Raw genomic sequence first — 17,454 nt, 5'->3', positions numbered from 1 at the left:
ATAATATCATGGTCTGAAATACCTCCGGACACATTCTTGCATAGATTATGACAGAGATTATTGGTTGTTTTATTTTTCATCAGTTACTTTTATCAGATATGTTAGAGAAGAGTTAAGCTCTGTTGATACCTTATTTGTTGATTCTTGGGAGGTGTTGCTGCACAGAAGAAAAGAGGTTTAATATTGACAGAGCTGAAAGATCAAGAGGCTCACTGCTCACTGAACAACATAAACACACCTAGTCTTTCATGCAGAGAACTGAGAGTAAGGATTTTTACGGTAACAGTGGGAAGCTCTTCGGGAAGTTTACTTTGATCACGCCTTCAAAAAATGATAAAAATAAAAAGAACTGAAAAACATGTAGCTAACTGGCAGTGAGGCTTAGATTTAGCTCACACTCACATTGATTTAGTTTCTGTGCACGTAGGCACCAACTTGTCTGTAATTTGTGAGTAGCAGGGGAAGGTGGATAACAATATCTGAATTATGGGTATAGCAGAAACAGTATTAATGGACATGTGTGGACACAGGCTTGTATAATAACATATAGTGATGAGGGCCTTTGTTACTTTGCTGAACATCAAACAGAAAGCTATAAAAGGCATATTATTGGAAAAAGTTAAAAGTTGGTTAAGTTAGTTGAGGAGTTTAGTTAGTTAATATCAGCGTGCTACCATGCTGATATTAAAGGTGCAGTGTATGGGATTTAGTGGCATCTAGTGGTGAGTTTGCAGATTGAAACCAAATGAAAACAACTCCCCTCCCATTCCCCTTCCAAGCATGTAGGAGAACCTACGGTGGCCGTAAAACTCACAAAAAACTCTCTAGAGCAAGTGTTTGGTTTGTCCATTCTGGGCTACTCTAGAAAATACAACAATTCTTATTTTCAGGTGATTATACACTAATGAAAACATACGTATGAGTATTATATTTCATTTCTGCCATGTCTGTTTCATTATATGCTGCTAAATTCTACACACTGCACCTTTTAACAATGCTAACATGCTGATGTTTAGAAGGTGTGATGTTTATCATGTCCACTGTTTTAATTTAGCCTGTTAGGATACAAACATTAGCTAAATAGCAGAAAACGCAAGTAAAGCTGAGGCTAATGGGAATGTCATTACAGTTAAGTATTGGATCATAAACCAAAATATTGGACGAGCTGAAATTTTGAGATGATGATGGCACTGGATCAACAGGTAAGGGGTCACTAAAGTGATGACAATGAATCCAAAGGGTGACATGAATGTCTGTACCAAATTTCATGACAATCCATCCAGTAGCTGTTGAGACGTTTCACTTAAAACCACAAAGTCAACATCACCGGCTAGGGGAAAAGTTACCCACGGCCTGGGAACCATGAAAGTTATTGAGATATTTCACAGAATAAGTGAAATTTTTGACAGGGGATCAAAAAGAAAAAAGTCAGTAGGATTAATCCTCTAGACACCATGCATGTCTGTACAAAATTTCAGGGCAATCCATCCAATAGCTGTTGAGATTTCAGTCTGGACCAAAGTGGTGGATCATCAGCAAACAGACAGACCAACATTGCCATAGATCTATGATATGCTAGTGTGACCAAAATGCATTGGGAAAGGAAAATACATAGTAGAGTAATGGCCAATGAGAGTATCTGTATGCAATTAGGAAGTTTATAGTCTGCTGTACATAGTTGCCAAATATTTACTGAAAAACTATTTTGCATGATTTGCTACATCATATACCAAAAAGTGATATTGTGATCAACTCTAATGACAGCAAATATGGACAACAGCAACCAGCCTTCACATGAAGAAGCTCCAGCTCGCTCCTTCATCCTCAGAGCCATTAGGCTTTTCTCTGGGGACATGCGTCTGTGCGGAGAGTGGGTGAAAAGTAGGTGATAATTTGTCTAGTCTTGTCTAAGTCACATCTGTCTGCTATACGTGAATTAATGAAAATCTTGAATTTCATATTCAGATTTTCATATGTTTGAAATTTAAGCAGCCCATCCTCACAAGAAAAAAACGACAGTGGCCTATAGGTCAAAAATTTGGTCCGGCAAAAATGACTTATAGTTACATTTAATCCATCTAGCGGCCGTAGTTGTTATGACATGGACACAGTTCAGATGACGTCAATATGAAGCAACAAATTTTAATATAGGAGGAGGCTGGCTGGGTGGATGGCTAGATAGATTGTTGGCAAAAAGTGGATAACCGTGAGTTGGGACAATTTTTAAAAAACATGTAACTTCGATTGTCGTGGTGTTTACTGTTACCATGACGACAAAGGTTGCTTAATTTAGGGTAGTAACCTAACCTTAACCACAGGTCATAGTGTAGGTACAATTGACCTATGTGGTTGTTTCATTATGAGGATGTGTTGAAGACTTTTTTGATGATTGATTGATCAATGTAGATGATGACACTTGGTCAAAATGGTGTCGCTATCCATCTGCGACAGGACAGGCTGTGGTAATCCAGCTGCTGGAATGGGTTCTTCGAGGGGTGGCCCAGGTCATGTTTGTCAACAACCCTCTCAGTGGGCTCCTCATCATGGCTGGCCTCTTCCTGCAGAACCCTTGGTGGGCTCTGAATGGTCTGCTGGGTACCCTTGTCTCCACTGTGTCTGCCATCATACTGGGACAAAACAGGTCAGATGGCATATTGCTTATCCTTATCTAATCTAGAAAAAATGAAAATTCCTCCTACCATGAAGCCATTATTGCTTTCTTTCACTCATACTCCCTGGGGCTACACTTCCTTTAGTTTTCACACAGTGCTATTCTCACTTTTGTTTCTCATTTAACTGTGTTTTACATTCATGTCGACTACATCTGTCACATTCACCTCAGGGAAGCCATATCAGCGGGTTTATATGGCTACAATGGGACCTTGGTTGGCATACTCATGGCTGTTTTCTCTGCCAAAGGAAACTGGTACTGGTGGCTTTTACTGCCAAATGTGTTCATGTCCATGTTGTGGTAAGTGTTCTCCTCTAAAAAGTCATCTGAGTAATTTGATTGCACATGCTTGGTAACTGCATGCTGTAATTCATGAAAAACTGTGGAAGAGGCCTCTCAAACAGGTAAGCAATAACACAAAGTAAAAGGAGGGGAGTCATTACATGCAGAAAAGTCTGAAAAGGCGAAAGAGTGCCAATTTAGAAATGTCCGGAGTGGTTGCCAAAACAAACCTTTTTCGGTGGTCTTTATGCCATTAAAGGGGACATATTATGCACAATTCCAGGTCTATATTTATATTTTGGAATATTATTGCATGATTTACAGTACAAAGAACTCCTCATTTGTCTTATACTGGCTCTTTATGCAGCCCCTCAGTTCAGTCCCTGTCTGAAACAGGCTGTTTTAGCTCCTGCCTCTTTAAGGACCCCCTCCTGATGAGCCTACTCTGTTCTGATTGGTCAGATCCCGGAAGCTGCCCCTCAGCAGACTATATAAACAAACAGTAGTAGGATTTCATTTATTTTTCTTGTTCTTTAAATGAAATGGAAACTTCTCAAATACATCCATACATGTTAGAGCCAAAATCCAATCCAAAATATGTGAGTGGACAATGTAAACAACCCGTGGAACAAACTTAGCAACAAAGGCTACAGAACAGACAGCTGTTTGTGCACATGTGCAAACAATCTGACGTCATCACAAGGAGAAAGTAGAGGTAATGTTACAAACAAAGTGTTCAGAGCAGGGTGAAGCCCTGGCTTTTGCCTTTCAGTGAGCATTTTTGCATACATTCAGCTCAAGTTTTGGACCTTTGACCATTTTTGACATAGACATCTGAATCATAAAGGTATAAAAATAACAGAAAATAACAAAAAGCCTGATATGTCCCCTTTTGTGCATATATTTGTGCACAAAATTAGCATATTCGTTTTTCTCACTTTTCTGCATTCAGCTGCTCCCGTCCTCTTTTCTTTGAACTGCATACTGTAAACAGGAAAGAGACAAAGGCAACAGCATGCAGTGAAGGTCCTGAACCATATTCAAACTCACCCAAGGTAATTCATTCGTTATTTCAAAAGAATTATGAGTATAAAGATACACACATACAAAGTCTTAAATCCACCCTTAAGGTAAACATAAACAAACAAGCTGGGATTATACTGTCAGTGTATTATGGTTTACTTTTCTGCACAATCAGTAATCCATTTCCTGCCTCTGTTCACAGCCCAGTGCTCCACAGTGCTTTGTCTTCAGTTGCCAGCAAATGGGACCTCCCAGTATTCACCCTGCCCTTTAACATTTTGGTATGTCTGCACGTTGCAGCTACAGGAACCAATCACCCTTATTTTCCAGAGGTACAGCTCAGCCTTGCGATACACAGAAGGACAGACATTTATAGTATTTTGATACAAATGAACATTTTTTCTGCAATTTCAGGTGGATAGCCAGCCAAATAACTATCTGCATCCTCCTAACGACTCCATCGAAAGCCTCAAAATCTCTCAGGTATGACAGGAATGATACTGAACCACTAGCTTTCTGAAAAAAACATCATAAATGTGGCTATTCTCAGTGTTCCCTTTGCATATGTGCATATTCAATTCACAAAAAGTAAATGGAGGCTTCATGTTTGCAGCTCCTGCTGTCTGTGCCAGTTGGTGTGAGCCAGGTGTACGGCTGCGACAGTCCTTGGAAAGGAGGTCTTATCCTTCTGGCCCTGCTGCTCTCATCACCAACTATCTGTTTTCATGCCATGTTGGGCTCTGCTGCTGGCATGCTGTCTGGTAAAAAGGCTCTCCCATTTGCATAGAAATATGCATAATATCTGCTGAGGCCACAGTGGGAGCTTTGGCTCGTCAAAGGGCACCTTGGCATTGTGGTGAATGAACTGTGGCATGTTTTCTCAAATAACGCTTTATAGCCTTTGCATGTTGACTCAGTTTTCAAATTAGACATTTTTGCAGTTGTTTGCTGTTATTATAATATATTTAATTGAGAATATTGTGCTCTCCTCTTATGTGTGGTGCAGGACTCGCTCTGGCAGCTCCTCACAGGGACATTTACTCAGGGCTGTGGGGATATAACAGTGCTCTATCCTGCATTGCCATTGGAGGTGTCTTCTATGTTTTAACATGGCAAACACACCTACTGGCTCTAATATGTGGTAAGATCGACAAACAGTATGATCACTGTCAGCTAAAATGTTAATGCTGCACAGAGCAGCCATGTGGGTTTTTCATAAAAAATGACAAAATGTGTTTCTTTCCAGCACTTTTCTGTGCATACATGACTTCAGCGATCTCAAAATTGATGTCTGTGGTAAGCAAGAAAGTTTCTCCCTGAGTCAAATTCTATAAACGTGATCTGAACACCCAGATGTCTCTCGTGTCATGTGTCATGCTTCTCCTCTCCTACGACATCCCCTTTCAGTTTGCATTACCAGCCTGCACGTGGCCTTTCTGCTTGTCGACTCTCATCTTCCTCCTCATTTCCTCTGAGATCCCAGCCATCTGCAGACTGCCTCTGTCTGTGGTCTCCTACCCGGAGGAAAATCGGCGCTACCATAGACAATTAGAAGCCTTGGAGAAAGCTCAGCACAGTCAGCAGAGCGGTGGCCAAGAAGAGGCCCCGCTGAAGGAGAATTGAGGGCCAAATGTCCAGTTGGTACTGAAGGAGGGTTGCAGTGATGCTCTTTTGTCCTCATATTTCCCTCTATGTGTGTCTAATTGTATGAAATGTTGAAATGGCATGGTTGTATACAAGTGTGGTGTGTCATCTCTTACATAATGTTTGTTATATAAAAATGCCTGGCATTGTATTGCGAATTATTTTCTAAAGAGCAACTATTTTCTTCTGCACTGTGTCTCTTCTACACAGCAGAGGGCAGTGCTTTCCAAGAAAAGATAGAGCCACTGTTTTTGCATGAAAATCTCACAATACTGGGGAATAATACTAAGCAGATATGAATACTGGAATACTATTTTTACCAATTTATTTGAGCAATACTATATATCTTATTACATTTTTCGCTCAGCAAGCAAAGCCTGTCATGCAGTGGTATTCATATGCCGTAGTCACAAAACAAAGATTAACAGTTAACACTCTTTCCTCTCAACAGCACAGTTTAGTGGTTGCTGGGAGATGATTTAAAATGCAGCAGTGCATTTCATCAGAGCAGACAGTGAGCTGTAGGGGAGATTTCATAAAATGCTCCCCCAGCAAAAACACCCTCTTCTCTGCCAGGCTTAATCCATCACTGCCTTCTGCACGCCAATCTGTCCTATTGTTTTCTCTTATCGTTTCTCTGTACCTCTTTCCTCTTTTGGTTTCTTACTCTCCCTTCATTAAACCTCTTTTTGCTTATCTCCCTTCTTATTCTCCTTTCCTCCCATTCTCCCTTCTGGAATTATCTGTCTTCATCTCTTTTGTGGATAACCGTTCTTCCTTTTCCTCACGAAAGATTTTGATCTCTGTGAAAAGAAGCTACCAAGATGTTAGATTATAATATCACAGCTGATAAAATGTACAGAGCTCTGTCTGGGTCTGTGTCTGGATTCATATTTACTTTTATATCTTAAAGTCTGCCTTTATTTGTGCCATCTGCCTGTCTGGCTGGTGTACCACGGCACATGGCTTTAGTCTAGCCAGTACAATACATAAGAGACAGTCACACTCCCAGACATGTGTGGGAGCGGTGGTGCAACGGGGGAGAAGGTGCGAGACGAGGGAAGGGGAAGGAGTCGAAAATGAGAACATCTAATTTTTTTGCCTGGTGATAAAATATGACTTGCGATGTTTTCTTTCTTGAATGTATAATGGGCATTTTTTTTTCTCTCTGCCCTTCTTTTGAACTCAATACCTACTAAAATCAAACATTTGAGAGTTCTTCTGCTTAATATTCTAAAGGCATTTCAGAGGGAAACTTTTCCTCAGTTATATTTTCTCTTATCCACTGTGGCCTGTAGATAAAAGTGACCTTAGTTGGTGGATTTTTCTGTGGCCTTTTACACAATGTTGATTCATCTAGCGACCTTTGAAGGACAGGATAAGTGTTGGCAGTGGGATGATGTGAGATGAGGTTGGTGTCACTTCCCCTGTGTCAGTGCTGTGTGCTCACAGCAGTGTGATTCACCTACCCGAGTCCCCTGCAGGCAACACCTACTGATCCAACAAAACATAACGGGGGAGAATGAGACTGGGCTGAACTTGTGTAGGATAAAATCTCACCACACACACACACACACACACAATGAGAGAAAAGCATGTGTTGGTATCTCAGTGCCGGCTGTTTGTCTACTCCAGTGTCTGTCTGTTAAAAATAGCACGTCTCATATAACAATATAGGCCAAAGTATTTTATAACTGTAGTTAAAAACTGTTCAAACTACAGCATAAAGACACAAAAATGAGAAACAAATGCTTTTTTTCTATATACAAATGATATTCTACAAGTGATGGACCAAAGGTGATATTTATACCATTTATGGAAAATTCCCTTTCTTCCAAATGTGCTGTTACTAAAAAGATTTGAAACTATACCTATCACAAAAGTGACTGTAGTTAGCTGGTCTAAAAAGATGATCAAATGTAGACAGAAACCACCGCACACGTTATCCAAGCAGCAATAGCTGCTTTCATTTTTGGATATCGCATCTGTCAAAGGCTTTACAGCAACAAAAAATCCCAGTATAGAATTCTTTGATGCTGTATTAATGGGGGATCAAATAGGGTATGTATAATCACCTTTGCCAGGGCTGTACCATTGAGAGCACTGAGGTAATGTACATGTATTTATATTTTGTGTCTGAGAATTTGTCGAGGTGGGTGTATCCAATTGGATTATTCCGGTAGTTTTAGATTCAGTATATTTAAATTTTAGGCCAACAAAAATAAATAAATGAATTAAAGGATATCTCTTCACAAGAAGTTTATTCTTGGCAGTGTCAAGAGAGCTTTGAAACACATTGGAAAATAATATATAATATAATATATAACTATATAATATAAAATAACTAAACAGTTAACTTAATAAATAACATATGAGCAAGACTTACAAGAGTCTACAGTAAAGCTGGTGGCTCAGTGAGGCTGTAGTGATGCTTTGAGCTAAATGCTAATGCTAGCATTGCAACATGCTCACAATGTCAATGCTAAAATGCTGATATTTAGCAGGTTGTGTATATCATGTTCACCATCTTATGCTAGCATGCTAACTAGCAGCAAACACAGAGTACAGTTGAGGCTGATGGGAATAGTTTTGCAGGTATTTGGTCATAAACCGAAATGTTGGACAAATTGACATTTCAACCTGATGATGGTGCTAGATGAGAAGTTAAGGAACCACCAAAGGTCTTCAGTCTGGTGGGGATATGAGTGTATGTAATCTATCGAATAGTTGTTGAGATATTTCTGTTTTCTGAGGGTCTGCTTGGGGGATTCATGACCTCACTATTCCTAAAATTGTGGTTACAACCCTGTACTGCATCCCTGGCACTCTATTTCCTCTTTTTGGTCTTTAAATTTGATTATAATACTGTTGTTTGAGTTTGACTGTTATCAATAAAGTTGGAAGAAAAAAAACCCTGTACTGCAATTCTGCTTTTTATTTATTTACCTTTTTTCTATTTATTTTACTTTGAGTTGCCATGTATGCATGCATGTATTTATACTGTATAATCACAGTCCTCTGCACAAGGTTTGAGAAAGCTGTTACAGGCCTGTATAAGTATAGTCTGTGCTGGCTACACTATTGCTGTGATTGACACTGTCCTAAAACAGACCAGAGGCAGTATTATAATTACCTATGTTTGTTTTATTTTAAGTTATAAAACAATACATACTTGCTATCAAAAAGAAGAAAACCATTATTATACTTTCTTAAAAACAAGTGTACCCTTCACTAAAAAACTAGAGCACAAACAAAAGCTGAGTGGCTGTTCTTTGCATCTACTACTAAGCATGTGAGAACTGCAAACAACACCATAAGAACACTGAGCTGCATGTGAGCTGTCCGCCTTCTGGCGGACTAACAATAACAGTGTCAGTACAGCTTGGTACTTTAATTAGCACTATATTCTCTGAGACTGACAGGCAACTTTGTATGTGTCTCTATGAGCGTGATAGCGTGAATGTGTGAAAAACAGGCCAAACACAGTCAGACCGTTCCCGTGGGCAGGAAGAATGAATGCTGTGAAAGAGGCTCAATTGATTCACTCCATCCTGCTCAATCTGTGAATACTATGTAAGAGAAGCTATCTGGAGCATGACGCTCCTGGCTCAACATGTTCAAACCAAATTTGTCAGTCGGTTCCTGTAAGACGAAAGGAGAATCCTCAGGAAACTCCAACCCCTATTGGATGTAAGAAGCATCATAGCAGAGGAAGCGTTTCCATGTATGTACGCTCCCTGTGACACTGATTTCCATATCCATGGCTACACTGTCGGCTGCATAGTGTCGTAATATTGTAGTAGGCTATGTGTAGTATGATTTCAAAATAGAAATAGTGACTCTTCCTCAATGTGAGTAAAAGAGGCATTCAAGCAGGTGACTAACTACATTTCATCAAACGAGTGACCAAAAAGAGTGTGGTGATAATTTTAAGTCAATCAATCAAGTTTATTTGTCACATGCAATCATCAAGGCACAATCACAGTGAAATGCAATCACGTCATTTCCTTCAAACTGTGCAATAAAAATAGATTAAAAAAGTAGTCATTGTTAATAATTAAAAAAAATAGTAACAATATATGTGTATGATTGGGGGGTGATGGGGAGCAGTCTTAGGCAGTGACCTCATTTGGGATACCTGGAATTTTCTCTGCCTTGCCTTTCTCACCACTGAGTCAGTATGTAGCCCCCAGGTCAGGCCCTCAGTGATGTGGACACCAAGGTACTTGAAGCTTGATGTTCTTCCCTGTTTCTGCCCAAAGTCAACTATCAGCTCTTTAGTCTTGCTGATGTTCAGGAGTAGGTTGTTGTCCTGACACCAGCAGGTCAGGTCCTCTGTTTCCTAGGTAGGCCTTTCATTCTTATCTGTGATCAGGCCCAACACAGCTGTGTTGTCAGTAAACTTGATGCTGGTGTTGGAGTCAAACACAGCAGGGGGCTAAAAATGCAGCCCTGGGGTGCTCCAGTGTTAAGGATGAGGGCAGAAGAGGTGTGTCCGCCTACCCTCACTGCCTGGGGTCTGCCCATCAGGAAGTAAAGGATCCATATGCACAGATCCTTGAGCTTTGTGATGAGCCTAGAGAGAACTATGGTGTTTGAACGCTGAACTGTAGTCAATGAACAGTAATCTCACATAGCGCCCTTTCTTGTCCATGTGGGATAGGGTGGTGTGAGGGATGTGTGCTATAGTGTCTTCCATTGATCAGTTGGGATAATAGGCAAACAGTAGTGGGTCCAGTGTGTGAGCAGATGTAATCCTTGACCAGCCATTCAAAGCATTTCATCACTACAGAGGTGAGTGCCACTGGGTGTTAGTTGTTCAGGCAGGCTGGTCTTGTTTTCTTGGGCACAGGAATGAAAGTGGACTTCTTGAAGCACATGGGTATAACAGACTGAGCCATGGACAGGTTGAATATCATTGTGAACACTGGTGCTAGTTGGTCAGCACATAGTTTGAGGACCCACCCACTGATACCATCTGGTCCTGCTGCTGACCTGGTGTTTACACGCTTGAAAGCCCTCCTAACGTCATGCTCAGAAAGGGTGATAGGTGTGAAAGGTGCACACACCCATCCATTAACGTCTGCTTCAACTGGCTGGCTGCCGATGGACTCAAAGCGAGCATTAAAGATGTTTAGCTCACTTGCTAGAGACACATCAGCACTTCACAAGGAATGGTGGGGGCGGTCTTGTAATCTGTCTATAGTTCTTAGACCTGCCATGCTTCTGGGGTTGCTTTCTTCCTGTAGTTTCTTTTTGCCTCCCTTATTGCAGGATTATTATGTGGGTCTCTAATATCTAGAATTTTCACAGGAGGAAGATATGCAAATACTTACCAAACACCAGGATTTTAACACATTCAGTTACATAACTTGAAACTGCCTGTTCCAGCCACAGCTGTTTGCTGATAGCTGTTAAGTGTCTCATTTACATTGGTTTGCATTTTCTTACACAACTGTTATGCTGAACTACGGGGGTGGACACCATAACATATTCACCAGCACAATCTAATGGGTAAAAGAACCATTGAATAAATACCTCTGTAAAGCACTGACCTTTTTCAGTGAGGCTCCATTTAGGGAACAGTCAAATTTATTTCAGCTACAGAAGATAAACCTGGACACATTTAGAGTGTTGGCCAATAATCATTTTTTAGGATTGCAATTTGTGGTGCTGCTGTTTTGGACATTTTAGATAACATGATAAGGGCCTTAAGTTGGGTCCAACATATCACCTTGCATGTCTTGAGGAAGGCTCATGTACCAAAATCTAGTTTCAAAACCTTTCTTCAGGGGCAACCTGGTTGTTTAAGAGCTTAAAACACCAAACATAAACCAAAGCATCCCCAGTTTGAGTCTGACTTTTGTTGTATGTCATTCCCCATTTCTCTCTCCCCTCATTTCCTCTCATCTCTATACTGTTGACTCTATAATAAATGCATAAAATGGCCTATTAACAAAAATATTGTCTTATTTCATTCAGGCCAGACTAATTGAAAGAGGGGCTTAAAGGATATGACAATTTCTATAGGCAATTTTCTATATTTTTTCTTATTGTCAACAAATCCCATGTGCAGAGCCAAAGCAACAATGAATTGATCCTACTTACAAGTATTATGTGTGTTTGTCCAAAGCCTCATGTATCTTATTTCTCTGTTGTTATCCAAAAACTATTAAAAACACATCAGTGAGCCACACTGTTGCACTGGGGGACATGTGCCTTCACCACAAAGAGTTTTTGTTTAGAAATGGCTCTAAAGACTAATAACAGCGATCACGTTTTCCTTGTACAGCAGACGCCACTGTGCATGTGCGGGCATTGTTGTGCTACATATCACAACCTCTTGACTTTGTACTGAAGTTCTTTGAGAAATTTACAATAGTACAATTTAGTGCAATGTGTAAATAAATAGAATAAGCACAAAGATAGTCTTCCTGATTGATATTTTCAATAATCTTCATATGTTGCATATCCCCATATTATGCTTTTTTTTGTTTGTTTGTTTGTTTGTTTTATCAAATTAACACACAGCAAATCTGTGGATTCAAGAAAAGAAAACTACACAGAAAAATGGGGCCCAAGCAGATTAATATGGCCATTATTATTTCACAAAGGTGTGTTATTTTATTGGATTGTCAACCCCATATGAATACTAATGCGTCATATGGGTAACCTGCCTGCTCTTTCATATCTTTGACTGTTTTAATTTGGTACATCATAGCAGAATCAAAAATCTAAATAACCCACTAAAGTAAGAAACAAGAATCTTAATTCCCTGCATTCTCTCATCCACTGCAAAGTTACAGAGCCTTAAAACTCGTGAGCTCACGTTCAGGTGTCAAATAAAAAGTCATTTGAGGACAGCCAGCTGAGCAGGTGACTGTCTGGAGTTTGTCTGGGCAGTCAGCAGCATTTATCTGCATGTCTGTGTTTTCGGTTCTGTCTGAGAAAAAGGACTCTCTGTACCGTGTCGTGACTGTCTGCTCGGCTCTGCCTTCAAGAACTCCGGAAACAAGTCTCGAGATGGAAAAGGAGGCTGCAACATCCGCGTGATCATCAGCGAAGCTCCAATGGCTTTTCGACGAGCAAGCTGAGGACACCGGCATCCCCTGCCGCGCGTGAGGAAATGGGCGGGTCCGGGGAAAGCTCGGTCACGCTGCGTGGGTGGGTGAGCGTATAGTAGGGAGCTGCCGCGGCAGTATTTATTAGAGAGCCGAGGAGAGCTCAGACAGGACGAACCGTAGCCCGACCAAAGCGGAGCGATTTCAGCACCAGCGCGCCTGGACAGCGACACGTAGCCACACAAACTTTTCAAATAGCCATCATGGTTCTCATCTGGACCCAGTTCGGAGTGAAGCACAAAAATGTCAATGTCAAGTGCAAAGTGCGAGTTATGCACAGAGGTGACAGCTCAGGATCATCATCATCAGCGGTAAGTTGGACTCATTTTTGTGAATGTTTTTTTTTTCAAGCTTTTCACCTGTTTAAGTCGTTTAATCATTAATTAAATCATCAGTTACTCACATTAGTAAATTTAAGACACTGACAGAGTATTTAAATGTTATACTTAGATACATATATAGGCAAACTGTGACTTGCTTGGAGAAAAAAAACCTTTAATGTACCGGCATCTCTCTGATTTTAATGCCTTATTTCTGTTGCTGTGCATTCATTCAAATGCAAAACTTGCTGTTTCGCGTTCAGCCAATCGCTGCAGAGAATCTCGGTTGTTGGGGGAAGGCTTTTGCCCCTCACGATTCCACCTCACACGACATCCCCCTTCTCTCACGTTGTATTGTGCATCAGCTTATAAAATTCATAGCAGAGATATGCAGACATAAGCGTGTTTTGCCAGAGATTTTCTTTGCTGGAGGCTCCACATTAATGCACATTCTGCACATTAATAGATACTGTACAGCAGTTTGAATTTGCATTATCATTAGTTATTCATCAGCAGCATTGTGGCTTTTTTTCAACACATAACACTTGAAATGTCAATGCATCATTGTCAATATTGTACAAGTTTTTATGAATGGAGATATGACAAGTAAATGGTCTAATGCATGATTGCACTTCTTTTCTGCAGGAAAGCACCAGGTCTGAGCAAGACACACCCTGCCTGTCCATCAAACCCACAGGCAAGGACTTCTACAAAGTCCTGGGCGTGTCACCTGACTCCAACGAAGACGAGATCAAGAAGGCCTACAGGAAGATGGCTCTGAAGTTCCACCCAGACAAGAACAGTGATGCTGATGCAGAGGACAAGTTCAAAGAGATCGCAGAAGCCTACGAGATCTTGACTGACCCCAAAAAGAGAAGCATATATGACCAGTTCGGTGAAGAAGGTGAGAGTGAAGGAATTTTGCAATTCAAAGAACAGAAATGGGAATTCATTTACATGTGTAAAATAGCTTAAGAAATAACTGCCATCTGGCTAATTACCGTGGCAGTGACTGGTGCATTAACTATTCATTCCATGATCGAGGCTAAATACTGATGTGCAGTGGAGGGATCAGAACTAAAACACTCCCACCCCTCGTGAAACCAGCTAACATGTGCAGCACAGACAGCTGGGAGGCTGATAAATTATTCAAGGAGCAATGAAAGAGTTTTCCTGATAACTCTTCTGATGTAAATGTAAACCTTCCAGAAGGAGAGGCAGAATATGCATGAAAGAAGTATCATTATCAGACTAAAAAAGAAGCATCAGATCAAAAAAGATACTCTGCAGGAAGTTAACTTATCTTTTTGTTTTCTGTGTTTTCAGGCCTTAAAACTGGAATGTCTATGGCAAGCCCAGGCAACGTTTTTCGCAATAATTTCCACAGTGATGCCCATGCCACCTTCTCCTCCTTCTTCCATGGCTCTGACCACTTCGACATTTTCTTTGGCAATGACTTTGACTGTGACGACGACCTCTTCAACCCCTTCAGGCGGTTCCCCTTTAGCCACGTGGGCGGATTCGCCAGCAGCGAAGGCGGGCTGCGAAGAGGCCAGAGGCGCCTGCAGGGCAAGGCAGTGGTGCACGACCTGCTGGTGACCTTAGAGGAGGTGTTGCACGGCTGCACCAAGCACGTGAAGATCACCCGTAGCCGCCTCAACCCTGACAGCCGCAGCCTGCGATCTGAAGACAAGGTGCTGAATGTGGTGGTGAAGAAAGGCTGGAAAGCAGGGACCAAGATCACTTTCCCAAGGGAGGGAGACGAGACACCCAACAACACCCCTGCAGACATCACCTTCATTCTCAGGGACAAGGAGCATAACCAGTACAAGAGAGACGGCTCCAACATTGTCTACACGGCCAAGATCACCCTCAAAGAGGTGAGTTGGATAAATGCATTCATATGAGGATGAAAGGTCTATCAGGGTTAAAGATCCTGGCCTGTTGTGGCTCTCAAATCACAAATGAATAACACATTATGAAACACATAAGTGATATAAGTGATAAGTAGATATACTATATCATTTTGCTACTCACACCTACTCAGAGAAAGGGTCAAATGCATCCACCACTTCTTATCCTTTACATAACTGTTCAATGATACCTTCTCTTAAATGCCAGAAAATCGATTACTGAAAGACATCAGTAAGACATAAGGCTCCAATCTCTGCCAAATGCAGGGAAGGTAATATCTTTGATTGTAGTTCTGAGGATAGAACACAATGTTCTGTTTGGGGACAACTGAGAATAGGCTGACAGACCCCCTGCTAACAGAGCAGCAGCAGCAGCCTGCCAACGCCTCCGTTACCTCATCAGCCCCTGCAGAGTGAGAGAGTGCATGAGCTAAATTTAGCCTTGGCGCTGACTGCCCCCACGAATCGCACCTCACTCACCCTCTCAACTACTATGTATGCTGCAGACTCCTCCGCCTCTACAAGGCAGAGAGAGAGGCAGCTTTCTTGGCTCGCTCTGTCACTGGCTCTCACTTCTACCAACCCACACACAGATTAGCAGCGTAGCAGTCACAGAGACCAGCATTTCAAAAGATCTCCTCCATCTTTCTATGGCTCCCTTCAGTCGCTAAAGCACTTGACTCCCACACACGGGCAGGAAATAGAGCTGAGATTATAACATCTGTAACACCGGTTTGTTGCGTAACACAAAAAATCATTGTGCTTTTAGAAAGACAGACGCTCCATATTTAGCTGTTATGTAACTTGACACTTTCAAAGATCAAGCGTTTAATTGATTTTTATGTTCCAAGTGCACTTCATTCCAGTCATAACGAGGCCACTCAGTACGCATACCTACTTGTACCTAAATATAACAGGTCTACAGAACTAACTTTATCTCCCCTTTTTGTCTTCCAGGCTCTGTGTGGCTGCACAGTTAACGTCCCCACACTTGACAACCGGATGATGCCTCTACCATGCAGTGATGTTATTAAACCCGGTGCTGTTCGGCGGCTAAGGGGCGAGGGTCTGCCGTTTCCCAAGAGCCCATCCCAGCGGGGCGACTTGGTGGTGGAGTTCCAGGTGCTCTTCCCCGACAGGATCCCACCCCAGTCTCGCGAGATCATTAAGCACAGCCTGGCCCAGTGCTAGTCTGCTTCAATAACCTGATTGACACAGCTTCACCATGCGTGTATGTTGTTATCAGTTTACAAACACAGCCTTGCCCGAGGTGCTAATATCACAACCAATCACAACCTCTTATTGTGTTTGGAAGATGGCAAGCAGCAATGAAGTGAGTTGTAGTTCAGATGGGACTTTCTGCAGATGTACGCACTTTAGGCATAATGCACAACAACTATGATGCCACATGAGCAGTGAGTTCAGAACTGATGAATGGGGTCTTTGGTATCTGAGGGCATCCATTGACTCAAAAGCCTTTTGTCTTGAATGAAAAGGTTATCTGTACTGTTATACTTGCATACATATAGCAGGATATCAGTGTGCTATTCAAGTCTGTATAGACTTCCTTAAACCTGAATGGTAGAAACATTAAAAAAAAAAAAAAACAACTTTATTATAGTTATATGGTGTTCATATGACTGACTTTTGCATTGATTTATTACAATAGCAAAATGTACTTGTGTACAAAGATCTACTTTGTGTGCAAAAGGCAAAAACATTGTCTCTAAGAGAGATTCATCTGTCAAATGTTCTATTGAATTATTTGAAATGTTTGTATATATTCTGCAATGAGCCAGCTGTTGATGTATTATTACCATATATATTTAGAAGCATGAAACATAAAGAAAAACATAGAATTTGAACTTGTGTTCTGCACTCTTCTTTGTGATAAACATGTTTTTTTGCAAGAGTATGTATACACTTATAAGTGGACTGCAAAACTCCTCAAAAAAAAAACAAAAAACTTTCAGACATTGCAGTCCATAACATCATAATTCAGAGCATGAAGATCTCCCAGATATTTTAAGCTTTATACATACAAAAACTCAGACATATCAGCTTGAAATAAATTAAAATAAATTTTTTTAAAAAGAATAATATGCTACTGCAGCGACTTTATGTGATGCTTGGCAGTGCTTTTCCCATGTGCTTGGAGGTAACTGGTTTCAGTGTATCTTTGTAATAAGACAATTCAAACAAAAAAGATTTGGGTTAAATTTGGAAAATTTCAATTTATGTATGTGAACTTTGCATAATAATAGAACATATATCTTTTGGAAGGGAGGAATTACAATCAAAATAAGCAACAATGTCTATATTTCTTAGCTGTATAATATAAACTATAGTATATCCTCTAAATATTTCTCCAAATGTTTATAAAACTTCAGGGAAAATTCACATTATAGAATTAATGTATTAATGACTCTTCTGTCTTGCAAAAAGTACATCTAGGCTATGTTTATACAGAATTCAAATGC

General features: G+C 40.8%; 2 protein-coding genes across 2 annotated transcripts; both read left to right on the top strand.

Moving 5' to 3' along the window:
• Window positions 1–1,682: 1,682 nt before the first annotated feature.
• On the top strand, window positions 1,683–6,434 carry LOC122968578 (urea transporter 2-like). Its single transcript, XM_044333929.1, has 9 exons — window positions 1,683–1,881; window positions 2,452–2,641; window positions 2,843–2,971; window positions 4,179–4,308; window positions 4,391–4,459; window positions 4,590–4,737; window positions 4,983–5,117; window positions 5,223–5,272; window positions 5,384–6,434. Exons 1-9 carry the CDS (start codon window positions 1,758–1,760, stop codon window positions 5,597–5,599), a joined length of 1,191 nt encoding a protein of 396 aa, XP_044189864.1. The 5' UTR covers window positions 1,683–1,757; the 3' UTR covers window positions 5,600–6,434.
• Window positions 6,435–12,124: 5,690 nt separating this feature from the next.
• Window positions 12,125–16,839, top strand: zgc:122979 (uncharacterized protein LOC641576 homolog). Its single transcript, XM_044334635.1, has 4 exons — window positions 12,125–13,052; window positions 13,707–13,965; window positions 14,388–14,941; window positions 15,932–16,839. Exons 1-4 carry the CDS (start codon window positions 12,945–12,947, stop codon window positions 16,163–16,165), a joined length of 1,155 nt encoding a protein of 384 aa, XP_044190570.1. The 5' UTR covers window positions 12,125–12,944; the 3' UTR covers window positions 16,166–16,839.
• The last annotated feature ends 615 nt before the right edge of the window (window positions 16,840–17,454 follow it).

The sequence above is a fragment of the Thunnus albacares genome, chromosome 18 (genome assembly GCF_914725855.1).
Source record: "Thunnus albacares chromosome 18, fThuAlb1.1, whole genome shotgun sequence".
Taxonomy (NCBI): Eukaryota; Metazoa; Chordata; class Actinopteri; order Scombriformes; family Scombridae; genus Thunnus; species Thunnus albacares.
This window is presented reverse-complemented; position numbering and strand designations above follow the sequence as displayed.

Bases quoted from the DNA above. Each gene is read 5' to 3' on its own strand.
- LOC122968578 (XM_044333929.1), top strand. From the start codon at position 1,758: ATGACAGCAAATATGGACAACAGCAACCAGCCTTCACATGAAGAAGCT. The intron at 2,642-2,842 runs GTCAGATGGCAT...CATTCACCTCAG, and splicing joins ATCATACTGGGACAAAACAG to GGAAGCCATATCAGCGGGTT. The intron at 2,972-4,178 runs GTAAGTGTTCTC...CTCTGTTCACAG, and splicing joins GTGTTCATGTCCATGTTGTG to CCCAGTGCTCCACAGTGCTT.
- zgc:122979 (XM_044334635.1), top strand. From the start codon at position 12,945: ATGGTTCTCATCTGGACCCAGTTCGGAGTGAAGCACAAAAATGTCAAT. The intron at 13,053-13,706 runs GTAAGTTGGACT...TCTTTTCTGCAG, and splicing joins CAGGATCATCATCATCAGCG to GAAAGCACCAGGTCTGAGCA. The intron at 14,942-15,931 runs GTGAGTTGGATA...TTTGTCTTCCAG, and splicing joins CCAAGATCACCCTCAAAGAG to GCTCTGTGTGGCTGCACAGT.